The sequence below is a fragment of the Hippoglossus hippoglossus genome, chromosome 2 (assembly GCF_009819705.1).
Source record: "Hippoglossus hippoglossus isolate fHipHip1 chromosome 2, fHipHip1.pri, whole genome shotgun sequence".
Taxonomy (NCBI): Eukaryota; Metazoa; Chordata; class Actinopteri; order Pleuronectiformes; family Pleuronectidae; genus Hippoglossus; species Hippoglossus hippoglossus.
Genome location: NC_047152.1, coordinates 3,306,767 through 3,328,277, shown reverse-complemented (window position 1 = coordinate 3,328,277; position 21,511 = coordinate 3,306,767). Strand labels below are relative to the sequence as shown.

At 40.4% G+C, this 21,511-nt stretch overlaps 3 protein-coding genes across 9 annotated transcripts; 2 read left to right on the top strand and 1 right to left on the bottom strand.

The window, feature by feature from the left end:
- Positions 1–35: 35 nt before the first annotated feature.
- Positions 36–5,613, bottom strand: LOC117773348 (PI-PLC X domain-containing protein 1-like). 5 transcript variants are annotated; one of them, XM_034605188.1, is made up of 8 exons: positions 3,724–3,952; positions 3,441–3,577; positions 2,593–2,718; positions 2,357–2,512; positions 1,792–1,904; positions 1,467–1,537; positions 792–1,070; positions 591–707 (listed from the first exon to the last, which is right to left on the bottom strand). In XM_034605188.1, exons 1-7 carry the CDS (start codon positions 3,839–3,841, stop codon positions 799–801), a joined length of 993 nt encoding a protein of 330 aa, XP_034461079.1. In that variant the 5' UTR covers positions 3,842–3,952; the 3' UTR covers positions 591–707; positions 792–798. The 5 variants fall into 5 exon arrangements, with proteins under 5 accessions (XP_034461105.1, XP_034461070.1, XP_034461088.1 ...); XM_034605214.1 differs by lacking the exon at positions 3,724–3,952 and adding an exon at positions 5,499–5,613 and having other exon boundaries at positions 36–1,070; positions 3,441–3,620; XM_034605179.1 differs by having other exon boundaries at positions 36–1,070.
- On the top strand, positions 5,537–13,406 carry LOC117773369 (four and a half LIM domains protein 2-like). 3 transcript variants are annotated; one of them, XM_034605237.1, is made up of 6 exons: positions 5,537–5,671; positions 10,461–10,649; positions 10,901–11,075; positions 11,178–11,347; positions 11,900–12,086; positions 12,806–13,406. In XM_034605237.1, the coding sequence occupies exons 1-6, from the start codon at positions 5,660–5,662 to the stop codon at positions 12,955–12,957; spliced, it is 885 nt and encodes a 294-aa protein (XP_034461128.1). In that variant the 5' UTR covers positions 5,537–5,659; the 3' UTR covers positions 12,958–13,406. The 3 variants fall into 3 exon arrangements, with proteins under 3 accessions (XP_034461128.1, XP_034461136.1, XP_034461118.1); XM_034605245.1 differs by lacking the exon at positions 5,537–5,671 and adding an exon at positions 8,554–9,115; XM_034605227.1 differs by lacking the exon at positions 5,537–5,671 and having other exon boundaries at positions 10,279–10,649.
- A 1,204-nt stretch (positions 13,407–14,610) lies between these two features.
- c2h7orf57 (chromosome 2 C7orf57 homolog) lies at positions 14,611–21,023 on the top strand. The gene is made up of 8 exons (XM_034605258.1): positions 14,611–14,747; positions 15,541–15,588; positions 15,870–16,043; positions 16,178–16,268; positions 16,542–16,671; positions 17,538–17,602; positions 17,773–17,873; positions 18,240–21,023. The coding sequence occupies exons 2-8, from the start codon at positions 15,546–15,548 to the stop codon at positions 18,302–18,304; spliced, it is 669 nt and encodes a 222-aa protein (XP_034461149.1). The 5' UTR covers positions 14,611–14,747; positions 15,541–15,545; the 3' UTR covers positions 18,305–21,023.
- Positions 21,024–21,511: the final 488 nt, after the last annotated feature.

Genomic DNA, 21,511 nt, shown 5'->3' with positions numbered 1-21,511 from the left:
CACTGAGCGTCAAAGAAAGAAATCCGGGATCACTATATATTTAAAAGTATTTATTTGCATAGTGCATGAAAGTGTATATTCCAAACCTATTAATTAAAATACAATACAACAATAGCTTTCTATTAGAAATAGAAAACATAAAAAAAGTATGCTCAATATTTAAGTGCACAAGGAAAACAACAATACTGTTTAATATAGTAAATACTTTTATAAACGCATTCTCACAAATATAATAATACAAATTATACATCATAATACTACACCATAATACTACACATTATCATTATATATATATATTATGTATATATTCAAATGTTATATTTGTGAGCATATGTTTTTGACGTATTTGTTAACAGCTTCTCCTGTGGAACAATATAATAAATGACATTACAGCCGGTTATAATAAAAAGTATATAACTGGTGCATATAAGGAAAAACTTAAAATGTGCTTATTGCTGTTGCAGATGTTAAAAAAAATTATTGTGTGTAAACTGCTGAACATTATTGCATAGTGGGAAGTACAGTGGCACCAGAAAATCTGAATATGGCCATTTTAAATATAGGAGTCATATCCTGTCAAATCCAATGGCACATATTCACATGATCTGACATATTTGGTGCTGTACACTACAGTGTGCTGTCTTACAGCAGTTTCAGTTAATTCCATTGAAATTTGTATTAATGTTTAACTTGATCAAGACGCTCCAGTGTAAACAGGATGAGATTCACGAGTATGACTCACGGGGCATTTTTGTATGTGTGTAAACAAGGCAAAAGGAGATTTTTGTACGTTGGAGCTCAGACACAGCCAGTGGCGTCTCCTTGTGTCCTGCAGACGGGATGCAGCTTGTAGTTCAGGCCGATCACGAGCGAGCAGAACTGACTGACGTCCACAAAGTCGCAGCAGACGATGTTGACCCCGCCGTCCTCGGGCCCCGGCCGCTGCTCGCTCGCCCAGCTCAGCAGCAACGTGAGGCCCTTCATCGTCATCTTCCTCATGGTCTGGAGGGGATGGAGGAGGACGTACGGGGCGTCTTCGGTCAGGTTCAGGCCGCTGACGTAAAAACCAGCTGGAACACAAAAACGGTTACAGATAGAATCAGTGAAGGATGAGGAAGACAATTTACACAAGGCGATTGAACATAAAACCACATGTTAAGTAAGATGTCTGTTTGGAGAGTAAAATTTGTCCCATTTGTAATAGTACTGCACTATAATGCCATTTTTTATATTTGAAGTCCAATAATCTTCAGTCAAAAATATTATATTTATTAACATTCATAACTATAGAGATGAATGTAATAAATATAAAGATTTTATTTATAAATGAAAGAAATATGATGCATCACTATGGATTACATGTTAATGCATCAAGATTATTCATCACATAATATAGCTATGACAGGTTTTCAATACTTTCCCTTAAATCAAACTTTGAAAGGAGGACTTTTTATTTGTATTTTCACCTGGTCGTCTTCTGCGCTTCTGGTCCTCGAGGAAAGCGATCACCTTCTTCGGGTCTGGGCTGTCTGCATACCTGGAGACAGAGTGCCATCATGAGGCCAGTCAGGTTAACGTTTATTGATCACATTTTAAATCAATCTTCAAGGAAATTTGGGAGATGGGGTTTGTGTGGTGATAAATAAATGGGATAATCCCGGAGCTTGGAAAATGCTGCAGCTAAGCTTGTGTGATAATATTGCGCTGATGCTTGATTCTGATGCATGACAATAAAAACACGGTGTGAAATGCAGGCAGTGTCGAATAAGAACATTTAGAAACTCAAGTTACCGGTAAGGTATTTCAGCCCACAGCTCAGGGTGCTGAAGCACCACCTGCTGGTTTCCATAGGAAAGGATGACCTGCTGCCCTCTGGACCAACAGGAGCGCAGAGTGGGGGTCTCCTGCACATATAGACACATCGAATTAAAGTTAAATTAAATTCACTAAAGAGGATTAATTGTTGGTACATTTAATTCTGTCCAAAAGCAGCAGTTCAAAGAATTGTGGGAGAGACAGTCAGCTAAGAATAACGATCAATCTCTCTGAGCCTTGTAATCGAGTTACTTTCACTATTTTAGCTTTCGGTTCCATTCTAATTAGTTTAAATCCGTCTTCTAACCAACTCACTTTTATCAATTACCCAATAAGTCAATTTAAATGCCAATCAAAAGTTCCCAAAGCCCAAAGTGGACTCTTTAAGTCTGTTAAAGGGTCGACAATCCAAAACATAATTATAACAAACAATACTGAGAAAAACAGCAAATTCTCACATCTGACAAGCAACAGACGTATTTTGATACGTGACTTGAATTATTAATCTATTATTAAAAGTAGTCTCTGTGAATCAACTGACCTTTGAGGAGCAGAGTTTATCTCCAAACAGCGTGATGATGTTCTCCACCAGACGGGCGTGATCTTCGTCCGTCAGCGAATCGAAATGCGAGCAGGAGACGATCACGACCTCTTTGGGATGAGCGTCCAGCCAGGCAGCCAGTTCGTCCAGAGCCTCCTGCAAACAAACTGATATCCTTATTACAGTGAATGCAGTTTCTTCCCCTCTGATTACTGCGTTCAGTGTGGTTCGCGTACCTTGACGGCCATCAGCGTGTAGAGGCCGTGGGCGAAGAACAGTGCGCGGCCTCCCGCTGGCTTCCTGGCGATCCGCAGGTCCAAGAACCGAATACCGAGGTCACACTGATCGCTGAGGACCGACTGCTACACTCACATACAGCGAGAGAGCGAGTGACAGTAAAAACCAAAAGGGGGAAATAATGTATAGTTTATCCACAAAAACTAACTTTGAATAATTGCAAGTGTCTGTAATTCCCGTGCCACCAATACCTTGCTCAACAGCAATGGCAGAATAACTCCAAATCCTAGATCCTTGTAGTTGAACAACTTTAATATCGTTAGAACTGAAAAGTAAATTAAGAGTTTGACATGTATGTAAGTATGTGTTTTAGTTTTATCCATAAATATTACGGGATAGAACAGGCGTGAGTGCACTCTTTAGAAAAATGAGATAAAAATATGAATGCAGAATGAGTTGCTTTGCATTCAGTAAATGTTATATCACCTTTTTCACACGTTAAAGTGTTAAGATGAGAGATTGTACTTCCTGATTACTCTGATCATTTATGTTTTTATTCCTCTAGTAAATATTTGTGACCCCTAAGAGTAATGAGAGTGTAGTATGTTGCGAATAGATGATCATGATAAGGTATTGCAGTCAGAAACATAATAAATAGAGCATTTTGTAATGGAAAACAATTGTGGCATGCATACAGTCTCATTTATATTTTTGCCTGCATGCATCCACCAGTTTTCTGTGCTCGGTGTGCAGCTGCGCCACCACTGGCCCCTGGCACCACGTGTGTGTGTGTATGTGTGTGTGTGTGTGTGTGTGTGTGTGTGTGTGTGTGCGTGTGCTCTTTAACCTGTGTGGTGGCCCAGCGGAACACACAGGGTCGAGTCCAGCAGGGAAACAGCCTGTCGACCACTCTGAGGAGGCAGGACTCTGACCTCAGCACGGGAGAGGACACATCCAGGCAGAAGGACATGCTGTCATGGCTCCCTGGGGGGGGGGGGACAGCCAGGTTACTTTTGGCCAGGTAGTTGGTAGCAGTTTAAAGGTGAATATATAATCTGTGGGTTCACCAATCAGGGTTATTTGTGCTAAATATCCCGGTTTACCCACTTCCACCCTGGTGTTGGCTTTACCTGGTAGGGCCAGGTTCCACAGCGGGACGTCCAGCAGCTCCCCGGGGAGACGGGACATCCAGTCCGGGTTCCCTCCGAGCTGCTGCCGCTGCTCCTCCTCCATGCTCCTTCTTATCATCTCATCGCGGAGCTCGAACAGGCTCCTTCTCTCTCTGTTGTGCAGGAGAAACTCAGGGTTTGTTTACAAAGACTTCCGGGTACGAAGCGTCGATGACAACAACTTTTCCGGGTTTTTCAAAATTAAAATCGGATAAAGAAAAAATGTTTCGCTTTCAAAATAAAAGCCACATTCACATAGCAATAACCCAGTTAGAGGTTTTGTTTTGCTCCGGTTCACTCTGTAATAATTAAATACAGTAAGTTTTAGTTTTATTTCGTCATAAACAACGTGCGCATAATATACTATTCACAAAAAAAGAAGAAAATCCACAATTTCAATCCAAAATGCTGAAGTTGCTACTCACTTTGACCCCTGGAGGGCGATGTTCAGCCAATTTAATCAATATATATACATATAATATTCATATTGATTTAAAATTAAACTTACAAGCAGCTCACAATTACATTCACACTTTTATCAACACAATATTAAAACAACTTTAATAATGAAATTAGTACCATGTTGATAATATCAGTATTTATGTTATTTATGTTAGCCACAGTTTGTGCAGTTACAATTTTAAATCGCTGCTATCTTCAGTGGAAAGAGCATGTGATATTTACACCGTTTATTTAGGGTGGCTTCAGTCAGTTCACTGTAAAAATCCAATAAGACAATGAGCAAAATACTTACTGATAAGGAAGGAAGGCAGGAAACAAAAATTCCTAATCATGTTAGAATTTCCTGGAAGTGTTTTTATCCTCCACTGTCGCCTGTTACATGAATGTCGTTAACTTTTGTAACTTCTGTGACCCAAAACTTGAAAAATTTCAAATCCGATATTCACAAACATTTTCTCAGGAAACTTTGAGTAGTAATTCTTGGGAAACCCTAATCCTGAATACTTTCTATCTCATGACATTTGCTATTTTATAATCATGCATTTTAACCCACTAGAGTTGTATCCTTGAGTCTGTAGCTGCCTTAGTTCACTTGGGTCTTTGGTCTTATATTATTTGCTAGATATAAATATATAATCATAAAAAAACTGCACTTCTTTTCCATTGTTCTATCTATATCTCTGCAAATCATTGAATCCTTGTTGTGCATTTCATAGTGTTTTTAACATCATATATTATTTTAGTCAATTCAAAATCCAAATCATATTTTCATAGGACATTCAGGGCTCTATTTGAATTATATAAGTGCAATAGGCTTAAAGGAATAAGTAGAAACACAATACAGTTTATAACACAATCTATAATAATATACTGCACTGAAATACACTGTAATAAACACAAATACAAATACAATGAATCATGAAATTGAGTGTGTACATGTGTATGATTGTATATTTGTATAAGGTAAGTGTGATACAACATATTAGGCCGAGGCTCTTTGACCTCCTTCCTCCACATGATCCCCATTACTGCAGTCGCACTATTAGATTATCCCCGTGCGTTGCTGTGGAAAGTATTAGACTCCGAAAACGCTAAAAATAAGAAAGGAAAAGAGCTGCTTTGCTTTCTGAACAAGTGTTTGATTCAATCCGACATGATGCAGCAGAAAATTGAATTCTCAATTAACCACATCAAACTGTCTGTCGTCAGGATTTTCCTTCTTTTTCGGACGTGTACGCGTCGGCCACAGGACATGTCGACACTCATTGGAGTCACCCATGGACGGATTATTCCAGTTAAATGTTTCAGCAGGAGAAATAAAAGGCTAAGGACAAACGTGTGACTGCTGTTTAGCACTTGTCATGCTGCTGTTACTCTGAACCGCGGAGGACAGATTTCTTGCCGCTCAAATTCTAGCGCTCTCTAGCTGCAGCTGATGAAACTTATGGTAGTAAACACGAATCAATCATAAACATCCCGACAGTTTATCACATGCACGCTGCCGAGCTGAAATTCAAATCAAATCATTTCAAGTCTAATCCAGTCGTTTTGTTTTTGTTGTTGGTCTTTTTAAACATTTCTCAGTCACGGGATGTCTGAGTAGATTTAAGCATCATGGCCGCCCCCTCGCTGCGTCGGCTTCAAAATCCATTCCTCCTCCTCCTCCTCCTCCTCCTCCTCCTCCTCCTCCTCCGTGCCTGTCCTGTTTCCCCTCAAGAAATGCCAATCATTTTGGGTAAAATGAAAATATAAAATAAACAACCTCAGTCACAATTCTGCTTTCCAATCATCTTGTGACCTTTAGAATTACAGAATCTTGTGACTGCCCCCCCGGAGGTCCCGACTCCCGGGCGGAAACCGCTTCTTTTAAATACACACTCAGTATTAACTTAAAGGGAGGCTACAAGGTTCAATATAAGACGATTTTCAAAGCGGGGGAAAAGTTGCTCCTTACTCCTTCTGTGTGTGTTGTGATCCAAGCGTCTCTTACTGCGATGCCGAAGCGAGTTCCGGTGCTCGCCTGACATCTAGTGTCACAGAATATCATACAAATGACCTTTAAACTACAGTCTACCTGCTCTGTAAGTGATTTGGGTACCAGACAAATGCAGAGAGGGGACGTGGCCAGTCATCAAATCATAAGGAGGAGGAATGAACAGGGGATGATCATCCGTCCAGACAAATCCCTCGTGTTTAATATTAATCGATATGGACCAGCTCAACTTTCGGTCTCTCACTTGTTCCGGTGTGTGTGCTTCTGTTCTTGATTAAGGAGGTTAAGCGAGTTCACAGATTTATTTAGTTCGATATCTCCTTGTCAAGACTCATGTGATTTTATAGTTTATTTGAGGTGAGGGATTCGGACACCTTCAGCTTCCTCATCGTCACTGTCACTCAGCAGGAGGTCTTTTACCATTTACAGTACATTCCTAATGTCGTCTGCTGTCGGGGAATATTTCCATTCCCAAACAATCAGGATTTTTTTATTGATCCTGTTTTTTCGTATTCTTTAACTCTCATATCTTATCTCTACCAATATTTATTGGACATAGTACAGGTACTTGGTAGTACATGAATATTAGGGCAATATGACGACAGTATACAGTCAATTTAAACAGTTTGACTTTGTGCCATATATATGATACCTCAGTATTTATCCCTTTTGAAATATATATAGAGCGGAGCGCTGTCGACAATGAGCCAGACTGATTTCTGGATTTGGTTGGATTCATATTTAATATAATTTTTTATGTGATTCCTGCTTAGAATTAGCTAAAAAGAGAAACTTCTTTGTTTCAATTTTATTGATTTTCCTGAAATTTGACTATATCACCATATATCTTAGCCCCGGGGAATAAAAACACATATGTTAAGACATATAATCACCCACTTCTAGTTAAGATAGCTCATTCCCAGTCCTTCTAGTAGAGCAACCTGCTGCATATGAAATACAAAAGGAAGTACATAAATAATGATGGTAATAATAATAACTAAGATAAATCCATTTAAGAATATGTTATCTTCTTGGGAGCTTGTCACCACACATGTATGTTATGATGTACATATGTGTGTGTGAAACATGTTTGCCCACACTGTAAGCGGTTGTTGCGCGGCTGTCGACATCACAGTGAACCGGTGCTGTCACTGTCTAGAGGAATGTAAGAAGCGTCCTTTTAATTTTATTTTTAGGTCGCTCCTTTAATAGTGTTAGGGGGTTAATAGGTTTCTTTCAATGACTAATAAACCAATGAACAAGAACGAAATAAACTCTGTGGTATTAGCAGTCGTATTGTTGGAGCTGTGGGTCGATTATTTATCCGAACTGTTTTTTGAGCCGTCAGCCAAGTGGACTCATCGTCATCCTTCTTTCATGTCAGAGCCGGGCAGAAGCTCAGACTTGGTTCACATGAGCAACGCAGATCCAGCACATTGGAACCATTCACACCAGGTCGGGATTCTTCTCAGGTCGTCTCCATTCGATTAAGTGTTATTCTGTTTTAGTTTTTTTATCTCCGTCTCCTTTTAACTGAAATGTACACGTCCTCAAACTGTTATTTATTCTTGTTTTCCAGGATTAGCCGTTTGAAAAGAGCATCTCCATGTGACACAAATTGGGATAATGAGATAACAGGGTTGAGTACTAGAAAGCCTTCGGGAAAGCCACACCCCTCTGTTCTGTTTGGATGACAGAACAAGTTTCCATCCACACATTGATCCCAGTCTGCATTAGATTACACACAGGACACAATAAACATGGATAACACGTCGCTAAGATCTTTTCTGGGCAGGCACCACAGTATTTAGTTGAACTGTTGCACCTTCATACTCACACCCGGACCACTGAGGTCAACCCAACCTGATGCTTCTGCATGTCCCGAGGTCTCGGTTCAAAAATAGAGGTGGACGAGGCTGAATCTAATCTCAGATGTTTAAATCGCTGCTAAACACCGACTTTTTCTAACTGACTTTCAAGTCACGTTACATTTGAGACCTTGTTTTCATCTGCTTTTGTGCGAAATTTTGTTAAATAGTTATGATTTAGTTTTATTCTCAGATTTATTTCTTAGTATTAATGTATGGATGGATTTTCATTTTATCAAAAAGTCACAACACATGAAAATACAGATACACGCTGCCACACATCAGTGGTGATGGAACTACTACTTTTTGGAGTTGTGACTTTTTGCAGCTCGTGTGTCGTCAAATTGATGAGAAAAAAAGGGGATGAGACTTTGCACATGTTTTTTCTATTTGCACAAAATGTTGAAAAGTTACTGGGTAGCCAAAATCAGGATGATCCCTCATGTGGAGGAAGTATACACTTTACAGATTAATTGAGACAACAAATCCTGCAGAAATCCCTTTGCTTCTGAGCTGGGATACAAAGTGTAACACAGCGGTGCACTGCCACGTGTTGGGCGTGGTCAGGGAGTGGTGTTACACCTGTAACCACACCCAACGCATTTCACTGCAAATCTTTGAAAGGGCCAAAGTGGTTGGACGGTGATCTATGACTTATTCTTTTTTATCGAACTCTGTTCACGCAAAACCCTCGACACATAAAACAATGCTTCTCTTGTGTAAGTCCAAATGAGGTATGCACCGTATGCTCCACATGTGATCTCCCTTTTCCTCTGAGCTGTGTGTTGTATGTTGATGTCCGTCCTCATGAGTGAGGGCATGTTCGAGAGTCCAAGGGATGCTGAGCTTTGTAGCTGGGATATATAGCCGTCTGAATATAAAGTGACCTGCCCACTCCAGTCACACCACTGCCTCCAGCTTCCTGCCCCAGCGCGGGTCACATTCTGCTCTAATTTTATAAAGCACATGAGCGACAGCGCTCGACAGACACCTTTTGGTCTCAGGCTGCGAACAGGCTGCTACGCTGCAGGTAACGTTGGTTTTACTACCTTGTCCTTATTCTGTTTTGCTTTCTGGACATATGCAATTCATCTTTTATGTCTTTGTGTCTGATCGTTTCAGAGGTCTGATTTTATTCCTGTAAAACATCTGCATTGTGATGTTTAGGTTTAGAGGATTTTTTTTAGAGCTTCTTGTGCAGGTTTTGGATTGATTGGCCTTTATCTTCTAGAACGAGAAATGTTGTGATTTCAAAGAATGTCAATTTAAGGGATTGAGTTATACGAGCCCTATAGGGATGATGCAGGGTTAAAGGGGTAAATGATTGACAGAGGTGTACAGATGTTGGAGAGAGGGATAAGAAGGGTTTCTTACGATAGGTGTACGAATGGGCACATGTATTCTGTAGGAATTTATACAAGTTTTCATAGAATTATAGAGACAGAGGATTCAGAGGTGTCAAATCCATTCATTCATTTATTCATTCTAGAAATATTTGTGCTTCTCAGTTTTATTCACAAAATACCTGCTTACTTTCTACAGAGATTCTCACAATGACTTAACAGCCAATGTCCAGTCAATAGCAGCTTGAGAAGCATTTATCAATCGAATCAGACTTTATTCATGTGGTGCCTGAAGTGCAATGATGCAACACAATTTGCTTAAAAATACAGGTGCAATACAGCAATAGAGTGCAATGTGCAATGAGCAATAAAATGAAATAACATACCTGAGTGATCCATTGGGAGCAGACATTAAAAAACGTGTCTGATTCAAGGGAAAGAGGAAAGACTTGATGTCTTTACATTTGTTGAAACCGGGTGGCTCTCTTCCAAGACTTGATTTTCAGAGGTTGAATGAAATATCAAACAGGCAACTTTTATTTTATCTCATATTCCCAAAGAACCTTATCTATACTGATAGTGTTTGACCCACTGGAAATTAAAGATATTACAATTTGTTCTACGCTTTTTCAGCACTTTACTTGCTGCTTTCCTTCTCTTCCATTCATCCCTCCTTCTTCTTGCTCTTTCTCAGAGCTCTTTCTTCTTTGAGCCAGTAAATCAGATTTAAAAGTCACATCATGCACATTAATATTTAAGTTGAAGGTATTGTTGTATGGTACTCAATTCAATTTCCAGGGTATCTCAGACGGGTTTAATTCTGTACCTCGTACATCATTGCGGTGTCAATTTATCAGACCATGTGATCCGCTGTAGTAATTTCTTAAGAAATAATATAATAAGTCATCTCTCCAATTCCAGAAATGCCATCCGAGTTTTAAAATGTCATGAGATGATTGATCTTGTGCATATTTTAAGGAATGTTTCAGTGGAATTATTTTAATGTCATTGTTTATTTTTTCTGTGAGACAGGCCAGAGGAGTCAGAGAGGAGATTTTGGTCAACATGGCTGAACGCTGCGACTGCACAGAGTGCAAGGAATCCTTATACGGCCAGAAATACATCCTGAAGGAGGAGGACCCGTACTGCATCAAGTGCTACGAGGCACTTTTCTCCCACAACTGTGAAGGGTGCCAGACGCTCATTGGCTGCACCAGCAAGGTAATATTTGTTAAATTTCCTTTGCACCTTTCTCTTTCATTTCAATTGTTATGTTAATCTGAACGGAAAAGATATGGAGTCACATTAGTCACGCATAGAGTCATCTTCAGGTCAAAATTTCACTTTGTCCAATATGCAATTCAAGTGAAATGAGATTTTGATATAAAGATGGACGACATGCAGTTGCACTCAACAGTCCTCCTTTCGTTTACAACCAAACCAAGCATTCTCTCCTCCCATTGGCCCTCCAGGATCTGTCATACAAGGAGCGCCACTGGCACAGCGAATGCTTCCTCTGCGTCACGTGCAGCCGACCTCTGGTGGACCGGCCCTTCGCCTCCAAGGATGACATGCTGATGTGCACCGACTGCTACAGCAACAAGTACTCTGCCAAGTGCAACATGTGCCTGAACACCATCATGCCAGGTGAGGAGAGAAACAGAGCAAAGAGGGAACTGCAAGGTTAGGTTGGGTAAACATGGTGAGAATCATTTGATAATGTGAGAACCATCTTCCTCCACTCACCAGGCTCTAAAAAGATGGAGCACAAGGGCAACAGTTGGCACGAGACCTGCTTCTCCTGCAACCGCTGCCAGCAGCCCATCGGCACCAGGAGCTTCGTCCAGAAGGACGCCAGCAACTACTGCATGCCCTGCTACGAGAAGCTGTTCGCTCTGCAGTGCGTCCACTGCAAGAAGGTACAGCGACGGCTCACTGTGATTTACACTCTCACCACTCACATGAAGCTCTGGCTGCATTTATGTCTCGCAACCAACTCCAGAAGGACAGAGAAATTAAAAGTCACGGATACATGCATTGGAGCTCTGCATCTTTAAAGGAGCTGCACTATAACAGCAATAATCTTTGTTAAATCCACATTTAGAGCTTCCAGATTACATAGAGGAATTATTGTTTGAATTATGGTTTATTTTACATCTGTTATGTGGATATGTGCTTTCATAACAGATATAAACTGTGCTATCTTATAACAGTGAAGAGAAATATACGAAAGGTCCAGTCACCAGCTTGATGATTATCATGGTCTTCATCAGGGGATAGAATTTGTTAAGTTGTCAGTTGCTTGAACAGAAACAGATCTCCCTCCCTTTTAAAAAATGTTTTAGTCGTTTTCAGCTCTTGTATTTTAAACAGTGCTTTCTTTTTGCTCTATATTGTTTTTAATGCCACTGAACAGCCCCTTGAATCTACCTCTGTGTATGAAAAGTGCCTATCATGTCTCTAACTTCCAGCCCATCACCACTGGAGGGGTGAACTACCACGACCAGCCGTGGCATAAGGAGTGCTTCGTCTGCATCGGCTGCAAGGAGCAGCTGGCCGGCAAGCGCTTCACCTCCCGGGACGACTTCACCTACTGCCTTGACTGCTTCTGCAACCTGTTTGCCAAGAAATGTGCCTACTGCACCACCCCCATCAGCGGTAAAGTCTCACCTGCGGTTGTGTCCCATGTGGCACCCTGTCTCTTTATTATACTATCTCTTATCGATTCAGTCATTTAGAGGCATGTAATTCTGAGCAGGTGTAACTGCTGCATGGATCAAGGTTTAGACAAGATCATAATGCACAACTTAACCATTAGGACTTTTTTTGTATTGCCACTTCGTAAATCGTATACTTTCCAGGAAACACTAATTTGAATTGCCCCTCTCTGCCTAAATCTGGACTTTGAACGGCATTAACCTTGAGGTAACGCAGTCCACACTCCAAATTCCCAGGTTCAACATCATTACTGACTAGTTTGCTAGACTTACTGACGCTCCTGCAGAGTCACAGATAGTACAGTTATACAAATGTTTCCTGAGGCCGTGTACAGGGCCAATCAGGACTAAACTGAAACCTGTGTGAACCCGAGCAGAGACTGCAATGTAATTGTAGGAATGAGGGAAATAACAGCGCTGTGTAACTGCTGCATGCTTTAAGTCATCTGACACTAATGATAAGCAAAATGTTTTCAGGTGAGTTGCCATTGAAACAGGATAAAATGAGTTAAAAGTGCACGTAGAGAAGTGCAGATTAATGACACTGCACCGTCCTGGGGTCACATGCTTCCCTCTGCATCCTGTGTATCCAATCAGCATCAATTACAGGATTATTGCATTACAGAGATCATGAGACGCGTCTCTCCGCTTTTGTCGCAGGCCTCGGCGGGAGCAAGTACATCTCGTTCGAGCAGCGCCAGTGGCACATCAAATGCTTCAACTGCAAAAAGTGCAGCGTGTCCCTGGTGGGCCGGGGTTTCCTGACGTGCAAAGACGACGTCCTGTGCCCCGACTGCGGCAAAGACTTCTGAGTGAACTCCGGAGCTGGAGGAGCCAATCAGAGAGCATTAGTACTATTCTCCTAACCCGATCTTTGTTGCCTTATCTTGCATCATTTAGTGGTTTCTCACACATTAACCAGTTCCCGCTGCTGAGTGTGTTTTTCTGCATGCGCTGATGATCCTGTGTTTTATATTAATCAGCTGAAGCCTTCATTCCAAAATGCAGTTTTTCCTGTTTTATTAGTTTCTTCAAATCTTTAAATTGTATATCCTCATTTGGAATGAACGTTTATAAGTGGCATAAAAACAGCCAATATTGATAGATATTAAGATCTTAATAAAAGCTCCTAAAGTTGTTTTAATTGATGGCACTGTGGTATCAATTTCTCTTAACAAAGTCGACTACTAATCCAGTTTCTTCTAATTACATACGTTCTCTATGATAGAATCTAATCTGTTAGGCACAATAAAGATTTTTTGATTTGATGAACGCCCTCTCTCGCTCGATGATTTGATTTGTTGCTGAAACAGAAGCCTTCTCTTGCGCCGGAGATAATGAGGACATTGTGCATGTATGTATCATAACTGTGAACACTCTCTAGTAATAACACAAAACTTTCAAAAGTCCACTGTGTCACTCTCATAAAAAGAGACCGTTAAGTAAATGGCTCAATTGATTGGTAATAAGTATTTTATCAGTGCTTTCTAGGCCAGTTGTAAGGCTTCAATAACAACTTGTTTTGGGTTGTCAAGCTGCAAGCTTTTTTATTATAATGCGGTTGCATGGTGGTATAAATATGACAGAAGGCCTAAAGGGTCATGGGGTTTTCTCACTGATTAAAAAGCCACCAAGTCTGCAGTTAAACGTGTCCCCAAAAGAGGGATTGTATCAATTATTCTGCAGTTTAAATGTTTAATAAGATTAAGTTGCTCTTAATAATGGCCTATAAGTTATTTATAAATCTTGAATAAATTATTTATTATCTTTTAATAAAGCCATAGGACACAAGTCAAAGACAGTGCTCACCTTCGAGCATTGGCACATTTTCTTTCAAATCTACTGAAGCAGTAAAAAATATATATAAATGACAAATTATTCTTGAATAAAGACCCAGACCACTAGTATCTGTTGCTGTTTCAAGCAGCAACATTAATGATAACTTATCATTCACAAATAAAGATTTAATATAAAGAAATAAAGACTCAGACCACTTGGTTTCATGCACGAATAAAGATTTAATATGAAGAAATAAAGACCCAGACCAATAACTTCATTATTAACATTATTAATATTGCTGCTGGAAACAGCATCAATTCTTTATAGCTGCCTGTCCATCTTGGATACTGTCCACCGACAACTAATATTAATATTCAGCTCCATCCAGTCAATGGCTGTAATCGGGAAAGTGTACTTTGAGTATTACAGTAGAAGTATTACAAGTAAATATAAAACATTTGGCCCTGAAAAGAAGTAATACTCAGTAAAATAGCTCATATTATATAATAGTTTGGTACCAATGGGCAAAGATCGTCTCTTGTTTCAGTAACTGGAGGAATAATACAAAGAGCTCCCACTCTGCCCAATTTCAAGATATGACCTCCCTCCTATAGTGGAGATTAAAAAACACAAAATCAAAATTTCGTCTGTTAGGAGTCATCGCTGTTCGGAGACGATCTTTGGTTAGCGTACCGGATGTGGGCAGCAGGTGCCACCGGAAGTGTGCTCGTCCATCCCTGCCTGCAGAGAAAAAGAAGCTAGCGGCTCTGAATCGCCACAAAACCCATTGATTCATCGCAGCAAAAGAGAAACCACTGATAATGTAAGACGTGTTTCTTGTGTTTTCACTCTTGAATCTTCGCCTGTCTACCTTGGAATTGGCGTCGTCGCGGTGCAGAACGAGGGCATCGCCTGAAAGCCACTGCGGCAGCTACATAGGCGGCTAGCTAGGTTAGCATGGCTTTGTTAGCCACCTTGCTAAGCAGAACTACACCGTTGAGAAGACGAGAGGAAGATGCTCGTGGGGTGTTTCTTTCCAACAGCGTGTGTTCGTATTAATATATCGACATTATGTTTATAGACAAACTATAATTTAACACTTTCACCGTTTTTTAAATGCTCCCTCTGCAAAGATGTGCAAAAAAAAAATCTGGGTGATGTCTGCAAGTGGTCTGCTAATATATTGAGTTTCTGTCACTCGTGCATCTGCAGGATTTAGTTTTATCTGCCTTGGATTATTTTATTTATTTATTTGCAGCATCTTTACTGCAGCTCTGTCGATGGGAGATCGCAGACAGGCCGCTGGGTTTGGCCAAGGCCAGACTCCGTTAGGGGGAAAAGGGATGATCTAAGGTGTGGGATCTTCTGTACAGCAAAGGATCCCCCCCCCGCCCCACCCCGAATAGTTTATTCTCTTCACTTCTCTGTCATCTCTGGTGGAAAAAGAAATTCTCTAAAAAATAGTTTATTTCTTTTCTGCAACATGTGGTATTTTCTAGATTTATTTAATTTGAAAGAAATGTATAAAAACGCTCGACACGATCTTGATTAGTGTTTTTTAAATGTGTTTGACAACATAGCTATTGTTTAATAGTTGGATTATTTTGTGTCCACAGCTGAAATGAGCACCGCCCTGCCCAACCACAGAAAGACCAAGCCTGGAGGTAAGTCCTCTCTTTTTAAGGTTATTTAGAGACGGCATGTAAAGTATGTCAACAATGTCATTAAACAATTCAACCCTACACATATTCTAATGCATTTAAACCTTTTTGTGGCTCCATCGCCTGTGATGCACTTGTAAAAAAAACTGTAAAACTACGACATTTCTTATAGAAAAACATCCGAACCATAAAGTACATGCTGTGTACTGTGGCTTTGAACCATTATTTTGCTTACAAATGAAGGGTAAGCAAAGCAAGCAGATGTAATTCTTATTTCTTTGCAGGCATAAAGCCCAGTGCTGTAACCAACAGCGCGTCTGGGCCGACCTCCCAGATTCCCGGACTGTCCCAGAGTGCTGACGAAAGCACTCCGGCGGAGAGGACCAGCGGACGCCGAGTTGGGATATTTGCGTCCGACTCGGAGTACGTCAAGCTTGCAAAGCAGGGAGGACACAAAGGTAAAGGATACTTAATACTCTAAATTTGTACATTTCTATTATTACCTTGTGCGTTGGCTTTTATAGTTTCTTAAATGTTCATAATTGCAGTGTTTGTATACATCTTTTTAATATTGTTTCCCCCCCCCCTGCAGGGCTGTTGAGTCATGATGTTGATTCTGAGGAGGTTGATCCGGTGAAAGCCTACAATCCAGCCAGCTGGTTTGGAGACAATGAGACAAAGAAGTAAGAAGACACTGAAATAAGCAAATGATGAGGATGTGTCGTCTCATGTTCAGACGATGGGTTTGTGCCGTAGAATGAGAGCTTAAGTGTTTGTTCAATAGAAACTAGTCATCAAGGAGAAGACATGAAATTGATTGTCTGACGATCTTTCTTTTCTCATGAGCCAGCTGGAGTTGTAAAAAATGCCTCTTGATGCAGCGTAGAGCACTTTAAGACGTTTCCCACCGAAGCAGTAAATTCACATCGTATGTCACCGTGGTTTTGTGCTTACAGTGGAAGCAAAGCAACGTCTCCCGACAGCCAGATGAAGGGGGGCAGCCTGCCTCTGGCTGCACCGTTTGGCACTGATAACAGTTCGTCCTGGGAAAGAGAGGCTGATAGCTTTTCCAATGATAAAGATAAGGTGAATGGACCAAAGTAGTCACCCCCCCAACATGGCCGCCATGCCAATATCCTCCATCTTTTATTAATTTAGTTTTTACCATCACCTCTCCTTTTATTTTCACATTATTTTGCTCCATCGCCGCATTTGCATTTTCGTTAAATTTCATTTGGGTTCAATGCTCTGCTGGTGCTGTGGCTGTCTGGTAATTTTGGGTTAATATTGATTTAACTTTCAGGTAAGTGATGCTTTGAAAGGACCTGATAAAACAAGGCATTTATTTAAGGCCCTATAATACAATCTTCTTATTTTACTTCATATTAATGTTTCTAAAGTTTCTCTTTTATAAAAAAAAAGGTTAATTCCCTTAATATTTTTAATATATCTTGCAGAGGAAGCTTCTCCAAGAAGCAGTAGCAGGTCGAATGTCGATTTTGCAAACCATGATTGCAAATCTAGTGCAGTATAAGAACGTTTACATGAGAAAATAATATATGAAAAGCACCAATATTTGCCTTTTCAAGAAAATAAAACCTGGATACAGCATATTTATCAAATCTTTAAGGGTAAAATACATGATGTAAATAATTTGTTGATGTTGGTGCTTGAGAGCAAAGTGAGAGAATATGAATTTATGTTGTTTGTTGTTGCTGTTTTGGTTTAAACAGTTTCTTCACTCATCTTCATTGCATGACTCATTTCCCCTGAAGTTGTCCTCATCATCTCATCATCCGCTGTATCACTTCGATATTGTTTTTATTTAACCTAAATATTTGACAGTAGAGTGACTCAGTCTTGCTGTGATTCTGCAGCGTAAAGGTCCGAATTGTCCTCATGTGAATTTGTTGTTTAACGATAAGAGTTTTGTTAACGCTCTCATCCTGCAGATGTCTCCTGATGATGCTGCCGATCAGTTGGAGGATCTGTCCTTAGGCGGCAGTCACAAGAGAACGTGAGTAAATCTCTTATTGTCCGTCTTTGAACAATATTAAACATCCAAATGTGATTTACATTTATTTTTGGGTCATTTGTTCACCTAAGGGCAAAGTAAAAAACCTCGGACACACGTATACAGTTTGAGTGAAGTCACAGTGACGGTGCTGTCTCCTGTCGCCCATTCAGGTGTTATGATAAGAGGGCTCCGCCAGTCAGCATGACCAAGCTGCTGAGTCATGGTTATGTGGAGGAGAAGGATAAGTCTCCCAATGACGACGATGCCTCAAGTACGACACTGTTTGTTTACTGGTTCAAGAGAAGAGATGATGTGTTCGCCAATCCTGTTGTGCAAATTGAAGTCACACACATGAGAAATACCTGAAAAAAATTTAAAATAAATTGTTAATACACAGATTTATCTTCTTTGAACATTTTAAAAGCCACCAATCAAACATATTTAACACCATTTTGCCTCTTGAGGCTAAAAATCTACTTGAATATCTCTCATGTTAATAAGAAACACAAGAAATGACTCCAATGTGCACAAGTTGGTTGTTTGATCATAGAAAAAAAACATTATTTAAAACATTTTAAATATTGAATTTATTTTTGCTTCAAATGTTGATTTGTGCGTTTTTGTTTTCGCTTTCTAGGTGTGACCTCAGAACAGACCAGCACCATCGTGACGGAGGACGTGGACGTGGACGATCTGGAGTAGTGTGCACAGGTCCTCACCTTGAGGGAGAAGGGGGGTGTCGTCCTAACACTGGTTCATGGTGTCGCAAATCCACGAACACGCCACTCCGCCCGTCACGGGATTCACTCACATTAATTGTACATCCACTGACTCTTAGGTTTTGTACTCATGTTTATGCAAAAGGTACCGTCCTATATGTTTTGCTTTAATTTATAAAAAAGGAACTCACACAGGTTTCGTTGAGTAGACGTGTCGGTGCTCGCAGTATATTTTTCCGTTCAGTGTTGTCGTTTCTCGGTTTGAAAGACGAGTTGTGCACAGGGCAGGAAACTAACATTTTGGTTTTGTTATTTTACCAGCTAGTTAAATTTAAAGAGACAGCCTCACCCGCTTAATTCTAGACTCTCGTGCGTTTCGCCGGTGGCTGTTGTTAGTTTCCCTCCCTGGTTGTATGAAGTTCGAGTTAGTGAATTTTTATGAAGTGTTTGTGCTAATGAATTGTGGTGCCAGTGACGTGAAACATATTTTGTTTTGATCAAGGGCTCCTGCTTTATGAAGGAATGTCCGCGGTATGCGTGTTTTTTCGGCTGCGGCGGTGGATATGATCATTCGTTGAGACCGCAACCCCCGCAGCCATGACCACATGCCAAAGGGCGTACTGATGGCGAAAGCTGCCGCGGTTTGTGTGGTTGAAAAAGGTCCAAACATGATTTTTCGGTTGCTGCTCTGCAGAAGGTTGCTCTTCTCTTCTTTTCCCAAAAAATCTTGTTTTTTTTTTTTTATTGTGAAACGTGCAGTAGCATAATCTTTTTGTGCAAGCTGCGTTTTTGTGAATCATTCTTGTCCCCCCCTCCCCCCAAAAACAAGTGCATTCAAAAAATCTGGAAAAAAAGGAACAAATTGCTCGAAAAACTCAAGTGACGTTTGCCAGTTCCAATAAGAAAAACCAGCAGGTGCTGCAAATTCAATTCTCTCATCAGTGCCTATAAATTAGGAAGCTCATCAGTAAGTCAATAACTGTGCCAACCGCTGGATGCTGGTCCAGATATGTCAGACGCCTGCTAACGATAGAACTAGATTTGTTGCGTTCTGCATGTTTAAAACGTCGCAGTTTTCCGCAGCCTCGCGCAACAAGGGATAAAGCATTCTGGGAAGTTGTCGGAAAGAAACCGCCTTCTGCAGGCCCACGACCCAAAAATCAATCCCAGTGTAATTCCCTGTGAAGATAGAGGAGGTTTTTGAAAAAGTGAGTTCTGAACATGCCAACCAAGCAGTTTTTTCCCTGCTCACATGCAGTGTTTTGACCTAGTAGACACCAGTAGGAGAAGTTAGTTAATGCACAGCCTGGTCCCAGCAAACCCTCCATCTCATGACTGTTTATCTGCCTGATAAACATTTTATTCTGTTCAGATTAGGGAGTTTAATTTAAGCTGCATCATATTCTGCATATATAAACAAAAACAAGCACGGGTAAATCTGAGCACTGCAGCAGCTGCGTGGGTACGACTCCAGCCCGGACTGTTCGCTGCATGTCATCTTCAGTCTCTTGTTTCCTGCTTTTCCACTGTCACTTACCATAATAAAGGCAAAAACGCCAGAAAAAAAACAAAAGAAACTTCACAACCAAACTTTGCAGCAGTGAAAAATACATTTCCTGGTGTTTGAGTGGTCACAAACAATATGACAATAGAGTTTGTGGTTTGATTCGTGCCATAGTCCTCACACTTTTCCCTTATTTCCTGTCTGTCTCTGTCCTATCAACTTTCAATGAAAATGCAAACATACGCCAAGCTAAATGGGTGCATTAAATTACTAAATAAAAGCCAAATTCAAGAAAAAGGCCTTAAATTAACATATCTTTTTAAAAAAACACTTAAGATTAATGGTGTCTCACTAATATAAGCCAGTTTAAAACAAAAGCAACTCAAGTGATCACATTATCAATCACATATATTCTCAGAGGAGGAATAAACTATCAGGTTGATGCCACTTTTACAATATCCTCTATTTTAAGTCGAGAAATAGATCCTGGGACATATGGACTGAACACGGAATTAGCATCAGTCTTATATGTTTAGGATATATAAAAATACTTTACGAATAGTAAGAAATTAACTGATATAGAAACAAAAATAAATTCTACCGAGAATTTAAATGACACATAAACCAATGCAGACGACAAGGATGCATGAACAATCGTTAACGGCAGGTTTATTTGTGTTTATTGCCAAGATAAATGCAAAAAGGAAATGGCAAATAATAGGATGTTCAGTATCTGCAGGTCTTAAAAAGCCCTGAATTTACTTTGCTTCAGAGCACATTTAAAAAGAGTCTTAAATGTTTTCCCGTTGTCTACTGACGGCTGTCGTTGTAGTCGTTTAAATCTTGTTTCTGGCTGCCACGAGATGTTTTATATCTTATTTTTTGTGAAGCACCATCACAACTTGCAGCCAACACTCACTACTGCTGCTACAGTAGCGAGGAGGCTCATCTCCTCAAGGGCACGCGCCAGTTTTTTGACAAAACTTGAATAATTTAATCGTTTCAAATGGTTGTTCCATTTTTAGGTTCGGTTTCCTTGAATACGATCAACTACAGCACGAGGAATTGTATTTATACTCTGCTGAAAACGGTGCAATATAAAGGTACTGATAATCATTCCCCCCTGGTTCTTCATACTTTGCGCTGTATGACTGAAAAATACGTATTAAATTCAGTTTAATGTGCTTCTGAAAACTTCTTAAAAAGTATTAAATGAGTTGAACCCTACCGAAACCTCTGGTGTTAGAGATGTGGCTTTTGAAACACTTTGACCTTTTGTGTTACTGAAAAATTAATAGTGGTCAAAGCGGTCAAGTAAATCTAACCCCCAAACTTTGAAGTTTAATGTGGAGCCCTGCTCTATTGCAGAGTTGGCCTCAGTGTCTCCAACTCCTCCTCGGCTGCTTGCTTATGCGATTGCACTTTGATTGACAGTTTGGCCTTGAGTCCTCTAACAGTTCTTTTTGAAAAGTAGCTCCGAAAACCAACGCGCGACACTAAAACTCCTAATCCTGCCGGGACGTTTGTCTGGTGAATGAAACGCTCTTAAATTGAAAAGGACGGGGGATGTATTTGGGTCTAAGATTTTAAGCTCCGAAGTTTGTCCCGATAAATCCAAACCCATTCACCGGCCGCGTCTCGAAACGATGCAGCAGTAACACACACTCGTTGGAAACGGCTTTAGTT

Coding starts and splice junctions, on each gene's coding strand:
- LOC117773348 (XM_034605179.1), bottom strand. CDS start 3,841: ATGATAAGAAGGAGCATGGAGGAGGAGCAGCGGCAGCAGCTCGGAGGG. Junction 2,513..2,592: donor ACACGCTGATGGCCGTCAAG/GTACGCGAACCA, acceptor GTTTGTTTGCAG/GAGGCTCTGGACGAACTGGC. Junction 1,905..2,356: donor ATAAACTCTGCTCCTCAAAG/GTCAGTTGATTC, acceptor CTATATGTGCAG/GAGACCCCCACTCTGCGCTC.
- LOC117773369 (XM_034605227.1), top strand. CDS start 10,431: ATGTCATTGTTTATTTTTTCTGTGAGACAGGCCAGAGGAGTCAGAGAG. Junction 10,650..10,900: donor TCATTGGCTGCACCAGCAAG/GTAATATTTGTT, acceptor TTGGCCCTCCAG/GATCTGTCATACAAGGAGCG. Junction 11,348..11,899: donor AGTGCGTCCACTGCAAGAAG/GTACAGCGACGG, acceptor TCTAACTTCCAG/CCCATCACCACTGGAGGGGT.
- c2h7orf57 (XM_034605258.1), top strand. CDS start 15,546: ATGAGCACCGCCCTGCCCAACCACAGAAAGACCAAGCCTGGAG. Junction 16,044..16,177: donor AAAGCAGGGAGGACACAAAG/GTAAAGGATACT, acceptor CCCCCCCTGCAG/GGCTGTTGAGTCATGATGTT. Junction 16,269..16,541: donor GGAGACAATGAGACAAAGAA/GTAAGAAGACAC, acceptor TTGTGCTTACAG/TGGAAGCAAAGCAACGTCTC.